This window comes from Bos javanicus, chromosome 20 (assembly GCF_032452875.1).
Source record: "Bos javanicus breed banteng chromosome 20, ARS-OSU_banteng_1.0, whole genome shotgun sequence".
In the NCBI taxonomy this organism is placed as follows: Eukaryota; Metazoa; Chordata; class Mammalia; order Artiodactyla; family Bovidae; genus Bos; species Bos javanicus.
In genome coordinates, this window is record NC_083887.1 from 39063295 (window position 1) to 39082412 (window position 19118).

The 19118-nt window shown below is 41.9% G+C and overlaps 1 protein-coding gene across 1 annotated transcript in view; it reads right to left on the reverse strand.

Moving 5' to 3' along the window:
• Positions 1-13560: 13560 nt before the first annotated feature.
• DNAJC21 (DnaJ heat shock protein family (Hsp40) member C21) overlaps positions 13561-19118 on the reverse strand; it is a 28301-nt gene continuing 22743 nt past the window's right edge. The window contains exons 10-12 of the mRNA XM_061393766.1: positions 18693-18865; positions 15802-15877; positions 13561-15310 (exon numbers count right to left, since the gene is read on the reverse strand). Coding sequence (XP_061249750.1) covers positions 15143-15310; positions 15802-15877; positions 18693-18865 — 417 coding nt within the window. The 3' untranslated portion in view covers positions 13561-15142. The remainder of the gene's footprint in view (positions 15311-15801; positions 15878-18692; positions 18866-19118) is intronic.

Consider the following 19118-nt stretch of genomic DNA (forward strand, 5'->3'; position numbering starts at 1 on the left):
CCCTTAGAAGAAAATATAGGTACAAATCTTCATGACATCAGATATGACAATGATTTCTTCGATAAGACAAGAAAAGAAAACTTCAAAACTTTTGTGCATCAAAGTGCACTGTCAAAACAAAAAAAAAGTGCGCCGTCAACAGAGTGAAAAGGCAGGCACAAAATGAGATAATATGTTTGTAAACTCTTATATCTGATGAAGGCTAAATATCCAGAATATATATTTTTTAAAAACCTACAGTTCAACAACAAAATGATTCAGCTCAAAAATGGACAGAAGACTTGAATAGACATTTCTCCAAAGATGAAATACAAATGACCGATAAGCACATGAAAAAAACGCTCAACATCATTAGCCATTATGGAAATACAAATCAAAACCACAGTAAGGTACCACTTATACCCATTAGGATGGCTATTATTTAAAAGAATAAAACAAGTGTTGGCAAGGATATGTCAAGATTGGAACTCTTGTGCATTGCCGTTGGGAATGTTTTCCATTATGGAAAACCGTATAGCAGTTCCCCAAAAAGTTAAACAGGATTACCGCATGAGTCAGCAATTCCACTTCAGGGTGTAGATCCAAAAGAATTGAAAGCAGGAATTTCTAGCATAAATTTGCACAACCATGTTCATAGCAGTATAATTTACATAGCCAACAGATGGAAACAACTCAGATGTTATCACTGGATGAATGAACAACATGTGGTACAATGCAACAATATTCTGTTTTGAAAAGGGAAAAAATTCTGATACATGCTATAACATGGATGAACCTTGAAAACATTATGCTGACAAGTCAGTCACAAAATAAATACTGTACAAATATTTATATGAGGTACCTAGAGTAGGCAAAGGGCAATAACTTTGGGGGGAGACCTGACTACATTCTCTCCTGAAGAATGGCTGTGATAATACTGATAGAATTATACTTGTGGTCAATTAAATTTTAAAGAAAATAAGCCACTGGGTCTAAGAAGCTGAAGTTTCCATTTGAAAATGCTTCACAGGGTCAAAGCAGAGAGCAGCCTCCACTAGGTGTTTCTGTTCACCTCTAGCCCTCCAGTGCAGAGTGATTTCAGAGCTGGCCCCAGAAGTCCACAGTGAGTTATTCAGTTCAGTTCAGTTCAGTCGCTCAGTCATGTCCGAATCTTTTTGACCCCATGAATCGCAGCATGCCAGGCCTCCCTGTCCATCACCAACTCCCGGAGTTCACTCAAACTCAGATCCATTGAGTCGGTGCTGCCATCCAGCCATCTCATCCTCTGTCGTCCCCTTCTCCTCCTGCCCCTAATCCCTCCCAGAATCAGGGTCTTTTCCAATGATTCAACTTTTCGCATGAGGTGGCCAAAATACTGGAGTTTCAGCTTTAGCATCATTCCTTCCAAAGAAATCCCAGGGCTGATCTCCTTCAGAATGGACTGGTTGGATCTTCTTGCAGTCCACAGGACTCTCAGGAGTCTTCTCCAACACCACAGTTCAAAAGCATCAATTCTTCAGTGCTCAGCTTTCTTTATAGTCCAACTCTCACATCCATACATGACCACTGGAAAAACCATAGTCTTGACTAGACAAACCTTTGTTGGCAAAGTAATGTCTCTGCTTTTTAATATGCTGTCTAGGTTGGTCATAACTTTCCTTCCAAGGAGCAAGCATATTTTTAATTTCATGGCTGCAATCACCATCCACAGCCAAGTTCCACTGTTTTGCTCTTGAGGGGGCAGATAATATGTGTCAAATGGTGGAGGAGGTCAGGGGAAGAAACACTTGCTTTGACTGAGGGAAATCTTCATGGAAAAGGAATCACTTAAATAATAGTGCTTGAAAGCAATGGTAATAGGCACTCCTCCTCTGGGCCCCCGGTTTTAGAGGGGTCCCAATCTGGTTTTCCTTTGGCAAGGCCACTCTCCAGGAGTAAGGAATCCACAAGACCCCAGAATTCCAGAAGGTCCCTGGAGAAGGGGGCAACAGAAGATGAGATGGTTGGATGTCATCACTGACTCAATGGACATTAAAGTGAAAGTCGCTCAGTCCTGTCTGACTCTGCAACCCCATGGGCTATATACAGTCCATGGAATTCTCCAGGCCAGAATACTAGAGTGAATAGCCTATCCCTTCTCCAGCGGATCTTTCCGACCCAGGAATTAAACTGGGGTCTCCTGCATTATAGGCAGATTCTTTACCAGCTGAGCTGCCAGGGAAGCTCTAATGGACATGAGTTTGAGCCAACTCGAGGAAATAGTGAAGGACAGGGAAGCCTGGCATGTTGAGTTCCATGGGGTCACAAGAATCAGACGTGACTGATCAACTGAACAACTGCCCAAATGGCTCCAAGCTGAAATGCTGGACGTCTTCCTGGTACAGCAGACTATGTGAGCTAGATACTTGGACATGAGAGCTGGGATATCTGCAGGGATACACGTGAAGCAGGATGGAGCTGAGGGTGAAAAGAAAGTGGGGAAAGAAGTCCGAGGTCAGGTCTTTCCATGTCACCACATACTGGTAGCAAAGGCAAGGAATCTGAGAACTCAAAGTCTGAACCTGGACTTTTGGGTCCGTATAAGTCATAAGGCTTTGGCATAGTCAATAAAGCAGAAATAGATGTTTTTCTGGAACTCTCTTGCTTTTTCCATGATCCAGTGAATGTTGGCAATTTGATCTCTGGTTCCTCTGTCTTTTCTAAAACCAGGTTGAACATCTAGAAGTTCACGGTTCACATATTGCTGAAGCCTGGCTTGGAGAATTTTGAGCATTACTTTACTAGCGTGTGAGATGAGTGCAATTGTGCAGTAGTTAGAGCATTCTTTGGCATTGCCTTTCTTTGGGATTGGAATGAAAACTGACCTTTCCAGCCTGTGGCCACTGTTGAGTTTTCCAAATTTTCTGGCATATTGAGTGCAGTACTTTCACAGCATCATCTTTCAGGATTTGAAATAGCTCAACTGGAATTCCATAACCTCCACTAGCTTTGTTCATAGTGATGCTTTCAAGGCCCACTTGACTTCATATTCCAGGATATCTGGCTCTAGGTGAGTGATCACACCATCGTGATTATCTGGGTCGTGAAGATCTTTTTTGTACAGTTCTTCTGTGTATTCTTGCCATCTCTTCTTAATATCTTCTGCTTCTGTTAGGCCCACACCATTTCTGTCCTTTATTGAGCCCATCTTTGCATGAAATATTCCCTTGGTATCTCTGATTTTCTTGAAGAGATCTCTAGTCTTTCCCATTCTGTTGTTTTCCTCTATTTCTTTGCATTGATTGCTGAGGAAGGCTTTCTTATCTCTTCCTGCTGTTCTTTGGAACTCTGAATTCAGATGCTTATAACTTTCCTTTTCTCCTTTGCTTTTCACTTCTCTTCTTTTCACAGCTATTTGTAAGGCCTCCTCAGACAGCCATTTTGCTTTTTTGCATTTCTTTTCCATGGGGATGGTCTTGATCCCTGTCACGAACCTCTGTCCATAGTTCATCAGGCACTCTATCTATCAGATCTAGGCCCTTAAATATATTTCTCACTTCCACTGTATAATCATAAGGGATTTGGTTTAGGTCATACCTGAATGGTCTAGTGATTTTCCCTACTTTCTTCAATTTAAGTTTGAATTTGGCAATAAGGAATTCATGATCTGAGCCACAGTCAGCTCCTGGTCTTGTTTTTGTTGACTGTATAGAGCTTCTCCATCTTTGGCTGCAAAGAATATAATCAATCTGATTTCGGTGTTGACCATCTGGTGATGTCCATGTGTAGAGTCTTCTCTTATGTTGTTGGAAGAGGGTGTTTGCTATGACCAGTGCATTTTCTTGGCAAAACTCTTATTAGTCTTTGCCCTGCTTCATTCCATATTCCAAGGCCAAATTTGCCTGTTACTCCAGGTGTTTCTTGACCTCCTACTTTTGCATTCCAGTCCCCTATAATGAAAAGGACATCTTTTTCGGGTGTTAGTTCTAAAAGGTCTTGTGGGTTTTCATAGAACTGTTCAACTTCAGCTTCTGCAGCGTTACTGGTTGGGGCATAGACTTGGATTACTGTGATATTGAATGGTTTGCCTTGGAAACGAACAGAGATCATTCTGTCATTTTTGAGATTGCATCCAAGTACTGCATTTAGGACTCTTTTGTTGACCATGATGGCTACTCCATTTCTTCTAAGGGATTCCTGCTTGCAGTAGTAGATATAATGGTCATCTGAGTTAAATTCACTCATTCCAGTCCATTTTAGTTCGCTGATTCCTAGAATGTCGACATTCACTCTTGCCATCTCCTGTTTGACCACTTCCAATTTGCCTTGATTCATGGACCTGACATTCCAGGTTCCTATGCAATATTGCTCTTTACAGTATTGGACCTTGCTTCTATCACCAGTCACATCCACAACTGGGTATTGCTTTTTCCAGTGGTCATGTATGGATGTGAGAGTTGGACTGTGAAGAAAGCTGAGCGCCAAAGAATTGATGCTTTTGAACAGTAGTGTTAGAGAAGACTCTTGAGAGTCCCTTCCAGTCCATTCTGAAGATCAGCCCTGGGATTTCTTTGGAGGGAATGTTACTAAAACTGAAACTCCAGTACTTTGGCCACCTCATGCGAAGAGTTGACTCATTGGTAAAGACTCTGATGCTCGGAGGGATTGGGGGCAGGAGGAGAAGGGGACGACAAAGGATGAGATGGGTGGATGGCATCACTGACTCAATGGACGTGAGTCTGGGTGAACTCCGGGGGTTGGTGATCGATAGGGAGGCCTGGAGTGCTGCAATTCATGGGGTCACAAAGAGTCAGACACAACTGAGCAACTGAACTGAACTGAAGTCATAAGGACCAAGGTAGGATGATAAAGCATATTTAACTCAATAGTTTGTTAACTTGGTATAATTCTGAAACATTTCAACATATGGTGTGTGGGTGTCCATTTGCTCTCCTCCCCCAGGTCCCAGGAACCTGAGGGGTGTGCCTGAGCTTCAAGTATGACTTACAGGAAGGGTAGGATTAGGAAATGCAGAGAGGAGGAGAGGTTTCAGATGAGTGTGATGAGGAGAACAAACAGAGTCCTAGTTTAGCTCCCTCAGGATGTCATTTCTCCAGCTACATATTGCTAAGTACCTTTGATTGATTTCCAATATAGTCTCAAATCACCGCTTCCAAACTTTTCAACTCTTCCAGACACTGCCAGCCTCAGTGCTCCTGCCCATGGTGCCTTCCTGTAGGGGCAGCACCCGGAACTGAGCATGGGGTGGGCAGAGCAGACCCTCACGTTCAGGTCTCTGTCCAGCTATGAACCCATCCTAAGATCAGCAGACATTTCTCTTCACCCAGACTCCATGATGTCACTGTCCACTCAACCTCCACTTCATTTCCACATCTTATGGTTAAGTCATGTTTTCCCACTCTATTTTGTTCCAGTTATATTCTTTTTTTTTTTTTTAAACTTTACATAATTGTATTAGTTTTGCTTAATACAAGTCAGAGATCTCTCATTTACCTTTTATCTTTTTTTTTTCTAAAATTTATCTGTGAATCTGCCTGCAATGCAGGAGACTGCCTGCAACGTAGGAGATGTGGCTTTGATCCCTGGGTTAGGAGGATCCCTGGAGAAGGAAATAGCAACTCACTCCAGTATTCTTGCCTGGGAAATTCCATGGACAGAGGAGTCTGGTGGGCTACCTCCCACGGGGTTGCAAGAATTGGACACAACTTAGTGACTAAACCACCATCTGTAAACATTTCTCGTGGATCCTGAATCTGTCTCCTATAAAGTAGGCGAGGGTCTGAGGAAAATATTAAGAAGCTGGTAAATTTCAAATTTCCTTGAAAAAGAAAACCAAATTGGATGCTTCTGTAATCTCAAAGCTGCATGATTTCACTTTAGAGGGGTCATGTGGACACAGCCCGATGGAGAACGCTAGGCTTGCACAAAGCTCGTAGTTTTTATTTACAGGAAGTTTGATGGTTCAACTTCTCACCACGTGTGTATAGAGCCAGTGCGGGTCTGTCTTCTATTTGATGGAAAGCAGGGCACTCTCATTGGATGACTGTTGCATCAGCACAGCTGGGACCTGGCCCCATGGAGGGACAGTGCCTGTTGGAACTGGCCCAGCTGCACGCAGAGCCACACAGGGATTGTGGACTTAAAATATCCAACGAGAGGTTTGCTGATGCTGTGCAGCAGTTCTAGCACTATCCTGGGTGTGGTGTAGGACAGAGGAGGACGAGTCCCTCATTGTCCTCAGGAAGTTCACGGTCTACTCGAGACCTAAGACCCGCTGGCAGGACAGCTGTGCAGCAGGCTGAGTGCTTCCTGCTGCACAGGCACAGACATCTTAGTCCTTGCAATGACCCTTGAGTGAGGAGCCTGTGGTCAGCAGCAGAATGTACTTCCAGTCAGCAAATGTCTACATTCTCATCCCTGAAAACTGAATATTTCCTCACAAGGCAAAAAGGCCTTTGCAGAGTGATTAAGTTAAGGGTCTTGAGACAATTATCCTGGATGATCCGGGTGGGCCCAGTGTGGTTGTTCAGTCACTTAGTCACGTGTGACTCTTTGCAACCCCATGGACTGCAGCACACCAGGCTCCCTTGTCCATCACCATCTCCTGGTGTTTGCTCAAACTTATGTCCATTGAGTCAGTAATGCCATCCAACCATCTTTCTCTGTTACCTCCTCCTTTGCCCCCTCTCTGTTGCCTTCAATCTTTCCCAGCATCACAGTCTTTTCTAATAAGTCAGTTCTTCGCATTAGGTGGCCAAAGTATTGGAGCTTCAGTTTCAACATCAGTCCTTCCAATGAATATTCAGGGTTGATTTCCTTTAGGATTGACTGGTTTGATCTCCTTGTAGCCCAAGGGACTCTCATGAGTCTTCTCTAATATCACAGTTTGAAAGTATCAATTCTCTGGTGCTCAGCCTTCTTTATGGTCCAACTCTCACATCCATACATGACTATTAGAAAAACCATAGCTTTGACTATATGGACCTTTGTCTCTGCTTTTTAATACACTGTCTAGGTTTGTCATAGTTTTTCTTCCAAGGAGCAAGCATTTTTTAATTTCATGGCTGCAGTCACCATCTGCAATGATTTTGGAGCCAAACAAAATAAAGTCTCTCACTGTTTCCATTGTTTCCCCATCTATTTCCCATGAAATGATGGGACCAAATGCCATGATCTTAGTTTTCTGAATGTTGAGTTTTAAGTCAACTTTTTCACTCTCCTCTTTCACTTTCATCAAGAGGCTCTTTAGTTCCTCTTCACTTTCTGCCATTAGGGTGGTGTAATCTGTGTATCTGAGGTTATTGATATTTCTCCCAGCAATCTTAATTTCAGCTTGTGCTTCATCCAGCCTGGCATTTCGCACAATGTACTCTGCATATAAGTTAAATAAGGAGGGAGACATTATACAGCCTTAACATGAGCTCCCTGTTCCTTGGACTATCCAACAGAGTGCTCTGCCAGAATCTTTGTGACCCCATAGACTATAGACAACCAGGCTCCTCTGTTCATGGAATTCTCCAGACAAGAATACTGGAATGGGTTGCCATGCTGTCTCCAGGGCATCTTCCCAACCCAGGGATCGAACCTGGGTCTCATGCATTATAGGCAAACTCTTTACCCTGAGCCACAACCACTAACTTATGAAATGAGTATTATTAACCTCTCTACTTTACTTTAAAGGAAACAGGCTCAAAGTTTTGGTGGGGGTATGTCCTAGTTAACAAGACTTATACATTTGGAGCCAGGGTCCAAACCTATATAAGTCTAACTTCAAGACTTACAGTCTCTCCACACTGATCTTCTGTGTAAGTGGAAGAAATACCATCTCTGCCTCTTGGTTTTGAGGAACCTCAAAAGGCTCCCTCACGTGCCTACTCCAAGGATTCCATTACCCAGGACCTGAGATGCGTAGGGTCCTTGGGCAGCAGGACTGGGAAGGCCCCAGGAAGGAGCAGCTGGGATGAGGGAGGAGAGACTGGATCCCCTTGGGCTCACCTCCAGCCATGTGAGGGCAGTGAACGCTGGAAGCCAAGGGAGGACCTGGTTTAAAGGTATCCCAAGAGGCTCAGTAGTAAAGAATCTGCCTGCCAATGCAGGACACAAGAGACATGGGTTTGATCCCTGGGTCAGGAAGATCCCCTGGAGGAGGGCATGGCAACCCACACAGTATTCTTGTCTGGAAAATTCTATGGACAGAGAAGCCTGGCGGGCTACAGCCCATGGGGTTGCACAGTCAGACATGACTGAGCATGCGTGCACCAGTCGGGGGTGTGGAAAGCACTGAGGACCTCTCTCTGCAGCCGCACAGCTTTCTCTCAGGCTGACCCAGAACACGGAACACACGTATCTCAGCTAAAGTGTGCCAGTCGATGGGCCTGCCCACTTTGGATAAGTTTTCTCCTCAGTCTCCTCGCAGTCATCTGCCATCTGCATTGGCCCTACACTTTCAAAACCTGATTCAAGTTTGGAGAGAAAATATATGCATGAAGTACTGGCTTTTTAAAAGGATGCCCAGTGGCAAGTGGTGTGGCTCACTTGCCAGAGGCCTTGTCAAACTGTGGGGCTCCCCTGAACTGCAGGCAGGGAACCCCAGCCCAGGACCCTGCTGTCCCTCAGGGAATTCCCCCACCCAGGGGCAGGCATCCTTCTATAGCATTTCTGGCAGAGAGCCCTGATGGACAGTCCCAGAAACAGGGAGCTACATCATAAGAGATGGACGCCACTATTGGATAGAACTGTTGCAAATTCTGGTGAGAAATATGCTGAGACTACTGTTACCTCCTACACAGAAGTGTGAGTTACTATTTAAACTTGAAAATAAGTACCTGAAGAAATAGATTGCAATGGAACCCCACTCCAGTACTCTTGCCTGGAAAATCCCATGGATGGAGGAGCCTGGTAGGCTGCAGTCCATGGGGTCGCTGAGAGTCGGACACGACTGAGCGACTTCACTTTCACTTTTCACTTTCATGCACTGGAAAAGGAAATGGCAACCCACTCCAGTGCTCTTGCCTGGAGAATCCCAGGGACGGGGGAGCCTGGTGGGCTGCCAGACGTCTATGGGGTCGCACAGAGTCGGACACAACTGAAGCGACTTAGCAGCAGCAGCAGCAGCATATACCATTTTATCTAAATGCTTGAAAATACTATCTTTTCATTTTTGAAATTGCTAGAAACTTTCTCTAAGTGACATTCAAAATATTTATACTGCAAAGGATAATCTGAACCTTTTCTATTTTCAGAAGCCATTTGTATCTGAAAGGAAGGACATCAATGATGTTGGGGCCCTGACTTCTTTTAATGGCAAAGTAATTATCTGTACAAATTTACTGAGTCTTCTAATACCATTAGGATCACTGACCGACAAGACAACCTCCATTAGTGTCAAGCGACCGCATTGAAATAGCATATTTTTAGCTTTAGCCTGTACAAATTTTGTTCTATTTGAGCCAGAAAGAATTCTAATATATAAACTAGCACTTGAAAAACAAATACACCATAGGATCAATATAATTATGGATTTCTCCCCAAATTACCACTCCATTAGGTGATTTCAGAAACCAAAATGAAGTTAAATAAAGCAATAACTTATAAAGCAGCAGAGATTCCTCAAAGTAAAAGCTAATAGTTACTGAATGCCTACTATGTGCCAGGCACAGTGCTCACAGTTGTTTTCACCTTTGCAAATCTGCCAAAGGCTGATTTCACCCTATATTACAGATTGAAAAAAAAAAAAAAAATGAAAGACTTGAGTTTAAACACCTTGCCCAAGATGACAGTTAGTGCTCCCACTGTAATTCGATCCCAGATCCCTCAGAGCCAAGAGCCCACATCCTCACTGCTGCTGAAGCCATGCCTCTCATACGGGGAGGGGATTGGACACACGCTGAAGATAGAATCAACTGATATATTCAATATCCTAAGAAAAACTATAATGGAAAACAATATAAAAAAGAAAAAAATACATATATAACTGAATCACTTTGCTCTACAGCAGAAATTAACACAGCTTTGTAAATCAACTGTTAGTCACTCAGAAGTGTCTGACTCTTTGCGACCCCATGGACTGTAGCCCACCATGCTCCTCTGTCGATGGGATCTCCCAGGCAAGAATCCTGGAGTGGATAGCCATTCCCTTCTCCAGGGGATCTTCCTGACCCAAGGACTGAACTATCTTCAATAAAAAAAAAAAAAAGATCAGAACATGAATCACCTGCGGCAGGAAATGCAAAACAGAGGCTTCAGCAAAGCAGTTTATTTCTCTGGAACGCAGAGGCAAGTAGTCTGGGGGCTCACAGGGTTCTTCAGAGTGTTAAGGACGGCACTTTTCTGTGAGGACTCATGGTCCCAGATGGGAAGCTGGAAGCTCGTCATTACCCGTTCATTTAACCTGGTGGAGGAAGGAATACGGACCTCCCAAGTCTTTGAGGACATGTTCCCAAAGTTGCTCAGATCACTGGCCAGAACTTACTGACACCTGGCAGCACGAGAGGCTGGGAAGGTAACCTTTAGATCCTAGGTGGCCTGCACCCAATTAAAAATCAGAATTGTAAGAGGGAGGGAATTGAGAAAGACAAGTAACAGCCTGTGCCAGTGAGCCCATGGAATACGCCAGCAATAAAATGTAGACCTGAAATCCTTCATCTCCCCTTCCGTGCATTTTCTGTTAACAAGAAATGGACCACTAATTTGTATTTCTCTGGATATTTGAAGTATTTAATGAAAACATGGTACTAGAGTAATAAATCCTCATTGCCACTGCTCAGAATTCAATCAGTGCTAACATCTTCCTTCAGATCTTAGTAAGAAGTCTTGGCTCAGATGGGGAGCCTTTCCCTCCCTTTCCGAGGCAACTGCTTTTCTGAATGATGTGTTTTCCACTGATGGTTCTGTATTTTCTCCTTATAAATAACAATAGTACTTATAAGTGGCATACATATCACCTTCTGATATCTTGTTTTCATTCAATATTTTTTTAAGGGCCAGCCACTGATGCTACATATCAAGTCCACTCATTTTAACTGTTCATTTGCCGTCTAATTATCCATTATGCAATTGATTTCTTTTCTTGTTCATGGAAATGTAGGGTCCATCTCCAAATTTTCCCAGACACAAGCAATTCAGCTGTAACCAGCCACTAAGTCTTCTTGTCCACCTGCACATGGGTTCCTTAGAGTGCTGCTTCTCAAGCTGCAAGGAGTCAACCGAGAAGTCTTGTTAACCTCAAACTCACTCAGCAGTTCTGGGGTGGGTCCTGGGTGACAGTCCCCGTGCTGTAACTCTGCAGACACTGTGAGCCTCTGAGACTACCCTGGAGTTGTCAAGTCAGGGGGTTCATCTTCCACTGTCATAGACACCATCACTTTGAAGTGACTGTTCTCATTTCTCCATTCTTGCCAACACTGGATCCTGTGAGACTTTTTTGCCTTTTGCCCATCTGAACACCTGAAACGACTAAGTCGTATTTCCCTGATTATCATTGATAATGATCCCCTTTTCACAGTTTGACTACTCAAGCTTTTTCTGGTCATATATTTTACCCATCTTTCTAATGCAGCAGTTCTAAGTGTGATCTGAGGACCTTGGGAGATCTAGGGACGCTCATAAGGTCCTTCTTCATCCAATTTCCTATCCACAGGAGGCTCAATTTTCTTCATATACTTTCACCAAAACAGAGAGCAACAGACTGACTGCAGAAGCAGAATGAGAACCCAGCTGTTTTCTATTAAGCCAGACATTAAAGAAATCTTCAGAAATGTAAAACAAATGCCTCTCTTCTCATTAAACTTTCATTTTGAAAAAGTTGCTTTCCATAAGTGTTATTTAACATGTATTATTTTAAATAAGTTAATACTTTCAAAATTCCTCTATTTTAATTTCTAATAGAGTAACTATCAATAGATATAATCTACCAACAAAAAACCAGTTTGAGCTTCTCCACTGTTAAAAGGGGTCTTGAACTTTCAGAACTACTTCATATTAATGCATAGCTGTTAACTGCTCACTGACTTATAGGAGGTTCTTTTGTCTTTAATGTATTTGGGATACTAATCTTTTGTCAGTTACATGTATCATAAACATTTTCTCCCAGATTGAGTGAGGCTTGTCTTTTTACTTATGGTGCTTATTGTTCTGCAGATAGGCAGAACATTTTGATGAACATTTCATTTTGATGCAATCTTACTTTCCTATAGTATTGGGCTTTTGATAAGGATACTGCTCCTATTTTGAAACAGGGAAACTCACTGGACTTTATGGAGAACCCAAGCTTTGGTATCATTGAATGGATTATGGAGAGAAAAAAATGGGATTTCCCCAACACTCTCCTTCCAGAACCAACAGGCAATGTATCTTCCACACCTGAACTAACGTCAATCAAGATAATAGTTACCACTGGATTTAAATAAGATCAATGTAAAATATGAGCTCGGATATTTTTAAATATTCTGCTCTGCCTCAGACAAAACTGAATGTCTGTGAGTCACCAAAAATAATATTTTACCCTTGACATATGTTTCTATTTTCCTCTTCAGAAGTAGATTGGAAATTCCCTTAAAACTTAAAGCACATTTAATTCAGCACATATACTGCTATCTGCAAATATTTTAACTGGAAAAGGTTTAATTTATCCAAATTCAACAACACTGTGTGTAAAGTTTTTTCATTTAAAAAAACATTTTCACATATACTGTTGTATTTGATCTTAATAATAATCCTGTGTGATAAATGGAGACAATATTATTATGCTAACAACTGAGTCAGACATAAGCAACGTGAAGTTTAGAGAAGTTAAATAACTTAGCAGCACACACAGGATGAGATGTAAAACCTAATTTCCCAAGATTTCTTAAAAAGCATGATTTTTGACAATCAGAATAAAACTGACAAGTAACCCCAAACGATCTTCACATGTAGTAGGAATAAATTTAAATACACCTGCAAGGTTGGTTGGAGAAGGCAATGGCACCCCACTCCAGTACTCTTGCCTGGAAAATCCCATGGACGGAGGAGCCTGGTAGGCTGCAGTCCATGGGGTCATTAGGAGTTGGACACGACTGAGCGACTTCACTTTCAATTTCATGCACTGGAGAAGGAAATGGCAACCCACTTCAGTGGTCTTGCCTGGAGAATCCCAGGGATAGAGGAGCCTGGTGGGCTGCCGTCTATGGGGTCGCACAGAGTGGGACATAACTGAAGCGATTTAGCAGCAGCAGCAGCAGCAGGGTTGGTGACTGCATGGAAAGCAAAGGAGGTCTGAAGGGTATCTGCAGGACACTATCTGCCTTCCCAGATGACATCCAATTCTTTACTGACGATAAATAACCTGTGACTAATACGCCCTCCCGTTCATTAATATCCCTATTCATGATTATGACCAATTCATCTTGCTCAAATTACAGGAAGATGGTGAGTGTTCAGATGAAACTTGAGAGGAAAAGACCAAAGACAGAAAACTGGCTGGTATTTCCCCTAAAGGGACCAAGAAATGAAGGAAAACAATTAGAAAGAATTAGCAATAAGTTAGATAGAGGAGAAGGTAAAGAAAATAAACACCTATCTAAAATGAAAAAGATAAAAAAATTCAGCCAAAAATGCATATTTTTAAGTCCATCGCACAAAATGGATCCATATCATCAATATCATCCATGAACAGTTCATAAAAACTTGCCATCAGGGACCCTGTTTTAGAGTTTATGCATAACTAAAGATTGGTTCATTTGATGATTCAAGGATATATAGAGAGAATTAACCTCACTGAGATCAGCCCTGGGATTTCTTTGGAAGGAATGATGCTAAAGCTGAAACTCCAGTACTTTGGCCACCTCATGAGAAGAGCTGACTCACTGGAAAAGACTCTGATGCTGGGAGGGATTGAGGGCAAGAGGAGAAGGGGACGACAGAGGATGAGATGGCTGGATGGCATCACTGACTCGATGGACGTGAGTCTGAGTGAACTCCGGGAGTTGGTGATGGACAGGGAGGCCTGGCGTGCTGCGATTCATGGGGTCGCAGAGTCGGACACGACTGAGCGACTGATCTGATCTGATCTGATCTGAACCTCACTGAACAGCAAGTATATATTTCAAAGTGAGTGAGTTCAAAACTACTTTCAAGTTCAGCTAAAAACACCGCCTATTTAATCCATCCTAAAACCTGACTCGTCACTGATCCATGTACTCGACCACACTCATAAAGATTCTCCCTATTTCTTTTGATTTAATATTCATCCTTCCTAAAGAACAGATGGCATGAATAGCAGCCCTGGAGAACAATCTTTCATTTAAAAAGTTTCTCTCCATTGAATGATGAAAAAACAAAAAACTTCTGAAAACAGTGAAAAAAAAAATCTAAGGAAGAATATTCTCTATTAAAGAGTCAGAATTCATTGTGAACCATGGGCCACCTGAATTCATCATGCTTTATACCTGCCACTGTGCACATTTATGAGGAGGAAGCACCTTATGAATTAATTTGTTTCAACTCTATGAGTCAAATCAGGGTGCAAAACCAAAAGATATATCCTATTGATAATTACTAGTAAAATCTCAAGTTAAACAGATATACCTTGAAGAAATACTATTGTTGAAAAACAACCGTATATGTTCAATTAGTTTCCATTTATCATTATCCTCCGGGGGGGAAATGCATTAATCAACAACAAGTTATTTAGAAATGGTTTTAAAATCAGAACTGGAGTCATGGTATCAGGTGGAAAAAAATGCATGACGATTTTAAAATGATCTGAGTCATCAACAGATCATGAAGCAGAACAACACAGAAGCACTGAATCATATAAAAATACTTCATGTGAAATTCACAAAATAAAGCAGAAAGGAGAATTTGTATGTGTTAAAATAATTTAATTCTCCCTGTACATTTCTGTCCACATGAGCCAACAAAAGTCAAGAAAGCATACTTTACAATATTTACCTGTTTTCGGACATTCAAGTCAATTTCAGATGGCAAAAGTAGAATTCAGTCACTAATGACGTTTAAAAAATATATATTAAACAAAAAAAAATGTTTTTACAGGATAAAAAATAATTTTCCACAATGCAATAAATTGCAGATCACTGAAATTTTAACTCTTTAGATGACTTCAGTTCAGTTTTTGGTTTCAAAAGCTAGAGACAACTGAAAGAAAAAAGCATTGGCAGAATTTCTATCTGTTTTTACGTTTCTCTTTCTTGTTTCGACTGTTTGTTACACTGTTCAAAGATGTTGAGGATGAAGGTGCTCTTGCATGACCAGTGGCCTTTAGATGATCAAAAAGTTTATTCCGGGATGGAAATTCACTATGGCAGGTTGTACAGCTGATAAGCACATCACTCTGAGAAGGGGGGGAAAAAAAATCATAAATAAAAGCAAGTGTTATTATCTGAGAGCAATGTTTTCATGTTGAGATTAAATATCAAGCAATTGCAAAATAACAAGACAGACTCAGCAGAGGCAACTGTTCTTGGAAGCTGAGTTCCATTAAGCAATACCATCAACTCTAAGGGTCCTGAGAATTCAAGAGCACACGCCATAAGGATAAGGCCCCGGATTTCAAAGTAATGAAAACACAATAGTAACTGTTCTGGTATAATCTGATATGTTCAGTGTGCCTCTGTTTACTATAAAGAAAAAAACGTCAGTGGCACATATATTCGGAATAAATTTTCCATTCATCAAGGAAAACCGCTGATGGAGCCATCGCATGCAGCAGGTGAAGGGTTCACCAGGTACACACTTAAATCCTTAGATTAGAATCAAGAATGTAGATTACACTGTTTAAACAACAAGGTCCACTGAAAAGCTGCCAATATTCTTTGGACCTACCATTGTCTGTGGTTCAGCAGGCACTCTGACAGACTTTTTAGTATCTTTGGCTTTCTTTCCTTTGGGTTTAGAAACACTGGAAAATAAATGAAAGAATTCAGACTAATTCAATAATAACGCACCGCCCTTTCAACTGTCATCTAGAACCCAAGAAGATTCAAAAGAGTAACATGCATTTTAAAGAAAAATTCATTCATTTTAATGGCCAAGTGAATTAATTTTCACATCTCAAATGAACAACTTTAAAAAACAACTTTAGAGGTAACATTAAATACCAAATTTGATACAAAAAATAAGGAATTTACTTAAAAGTTGAAACACAAGATAAAGCAAGCCCTCTAAAATATCTTTGAACTTTTATTCAGCATACTTTTGTAAAAAAAAAAAGTAAGTACTTAATACTCCATTTACTGAAGCAAACCATCTTCATGGCCAACCAGCAGTGCTCAGCAGTGCTCACAAATAATCTATGACATTAAGAGACAACTTGTTAAACCTGATTCAGCTGATGATAAACATTTCACCAGTTCCAAAGTGAAATGAGAAAAACAGACACTGCAATGCACTTTCATATAATTAAATTTGTTACATGTAAAGCATTTTATTAAAAGATGATGTCTTTCTGTGGATGTGATGAGTTTCTCTCCCCTGTATTCTATAATCCAGAGACTGCCAGTCGGTATATTCAGTTTCCTCCTGTTCTGCTTTAACTCCAGAACATCCCTCCACTTACTCTGCTACGTGAATGTTCATTTTCCTCAGTGCTCTCATACCCCTCATTGGTGCTAGCCAAACTGAGTGCAACTGTGTTTACAGAACAGATGGGATGGCTTATAACCAATGACTTAAAATGCTGTCAAGCACTTCATAAGGATACAGTTCTTCAGTCAGAACCTAGGAGTCTGTATTAAGTTACGTGGTCTATACATTCAAAGATGCTGACAAATGGGGCTCCCCTGGTGGCTCAGTGGTAAAGAATCCACCTGCCAATGCAGGAGACATGGGTTCGATCTCTGATTCGGAGGATTCCACATGCCACAAAGCAACTAAGCCTGTGAGCTGGAACTACTGACTGAGGCTGTGTTCCACAGCCCAGGAGCCACAATTACTGAGTCTACGTGCCGCAACTACTCAAGCACTCTGGAGTCCAGGCTCCACAGTGAGAGAAGCCGCTGCAATGCGGAGCCCGCACACCGCAAGTAGAGAGCAGCCTCCGCTCCCTGCAGCTAGAGGAAGAAGGCCGCACGGCAATGAAGATGCAGCATAGCCAAAAATAAATACAATAAAACCTTTTTTTAGATGCAGATAAGGAGTGTAACACAATCCTATGTAGTATTCAGCCAGCTTTGAGAATATCAAGAAAAAGACACAATGACATAAAAGGCAAAAGATTCAACATTTACAAAATAATTTACAAAATAACATCAGAGAGGCCACAAATATATCCAACAATATTTAGCATTTAGGCTAATTTGGGAAAATTTAGGATACTATTCCCAAAGAACTTACCATATTATGAAAGACAGCTACAACTCCGAAGTTAGTATCTAAGACTTTATTTCTAAAATGTACTTTAGAGGAGATATAATGTATTCATATGAATATACTCCAGAAAATTGCACTAATTTTGTATGGAGACAGTTAGTAGACTTATTGTGGTATCAATTTGTAATGTATATAAATGTCAAAATCACTGTTATATACCTGCAACTAAAATAATGTTGTATGTCAATGTTAATAAAACATACGTAAGAAGAAAAAAAATGCACTCCAGACACACACACACGTAGTAGGTGGCTAGTGTCTACGCACTGCCGAGAAGCAGCAGAGGGGACCTGCAGAAAAGCACTGGGCATCAGGATACTGGGCAGGGGGACGCGGGCTGGTGGGGCGTCTACCCCAGCTCCGCCACTCCTCAGCAGGGAAGAGGTCACCTGAATTCTGATTCTTTTTCTCACATCATTAAGTGAGGAAATGGAATTTTATTAGTGGTTGCCAAAGTCTGACTGTGAGCACTGAGTAACCCTTTTCCTCCCCCAGTGAAACCCACACAGAAGTCATATGGAAAATAAATAAAAATACTTCAGCTCTAGATGAAGGAGGTGCTCAGGGGCCTGGAACCCCACCTTTCGGTCCACCCCTCATGCGCCCAAGCAGCCCCCGAGGGATCTTTACAGGACAGCAGGGCACCACGGAACTAGCAGAGCTGGGTCCTCCACGTAGTCAGCCAGCCTTTCCACTTACCAGTTTTTGTTCTGGGGCAAGTCATTTACCCCAGACTCAGTTTCCTCGTGTATAAGATGGGGACACACACTAAGCATCAGAGTGGCTACAACCCCCTCTTCCAGCTTTCCACTCTCCAGTCTTCAAGGCACCCACACCACTCATCTCCTGAGTGAGACCTCTCCCTGGCCAACCCCGGAGGCGTGGGCAGCACCATGACTCCCGGGCATCCAGACAGCGAAGGCCCCAAGCTGGCACATCCACCCTGATGCCCTGTGCTGGGGCCGAACGCAGGCTGGCTGCCTGAGTGTGGAGGTTCGGGCAGTGATGCTTGGGTGAGTGGGGCATGGCCTTGTCTGTAGCCTTGTAGCCTCACCAAGGACTATTGACCCAGCACAAAATAAGGACTTCACCAGGATGAGAAAAACAGAAACTCGGTCCATGAAACCCCTTTCTGCTTTGGGCCATGCTGCTGAAACGTCTGAGCACACTGTCTAGCAATCTCCCTCCAACATCATCCTTGGTAGACACACATGTGTAAGAACAAGTCACAGATACATCCAACTCCCAGCGTCCATCATGGGAAAGGGTGTTTTACTTGATATATGAAAAGCCATCCTGACTACCAGTATTAAGTAACTAGAAAACAACACATGACTCTGTCTTACCTTTTAGCCTCAGTTTTGGGGTCATCGCACAGTTCCACAGTCTCTGTGACCCCAACGTTTTCTTGGAGACTATCTTCTGATTCTTTGGCACTGTTTTGATTTAGGTTGGTATCTTCCGGGTCAATCTTTACTCCTTCTCCAATTCCATTTTCATTGAAATTATCATCATAGTTCTAGGTAAGAAAACATGTATGCCATTATAAAATAAATACTATAATACCACTAGTTTTTTATATTATGTTACCAAACAGCTATAATAAACAATGGTCATGTCCTATATAATCTAGTAGGAGGATTATCTTCAAGGTATAAAAAGGAGAGGCAGAAAAGAAGAATATGAACGTCCATTAGAGAAATATTAAATTAGGGGAAATTGGAAACAATCCAAATATTCAGTAAGTGAATGGTTGAACAAATGAAGGAAAA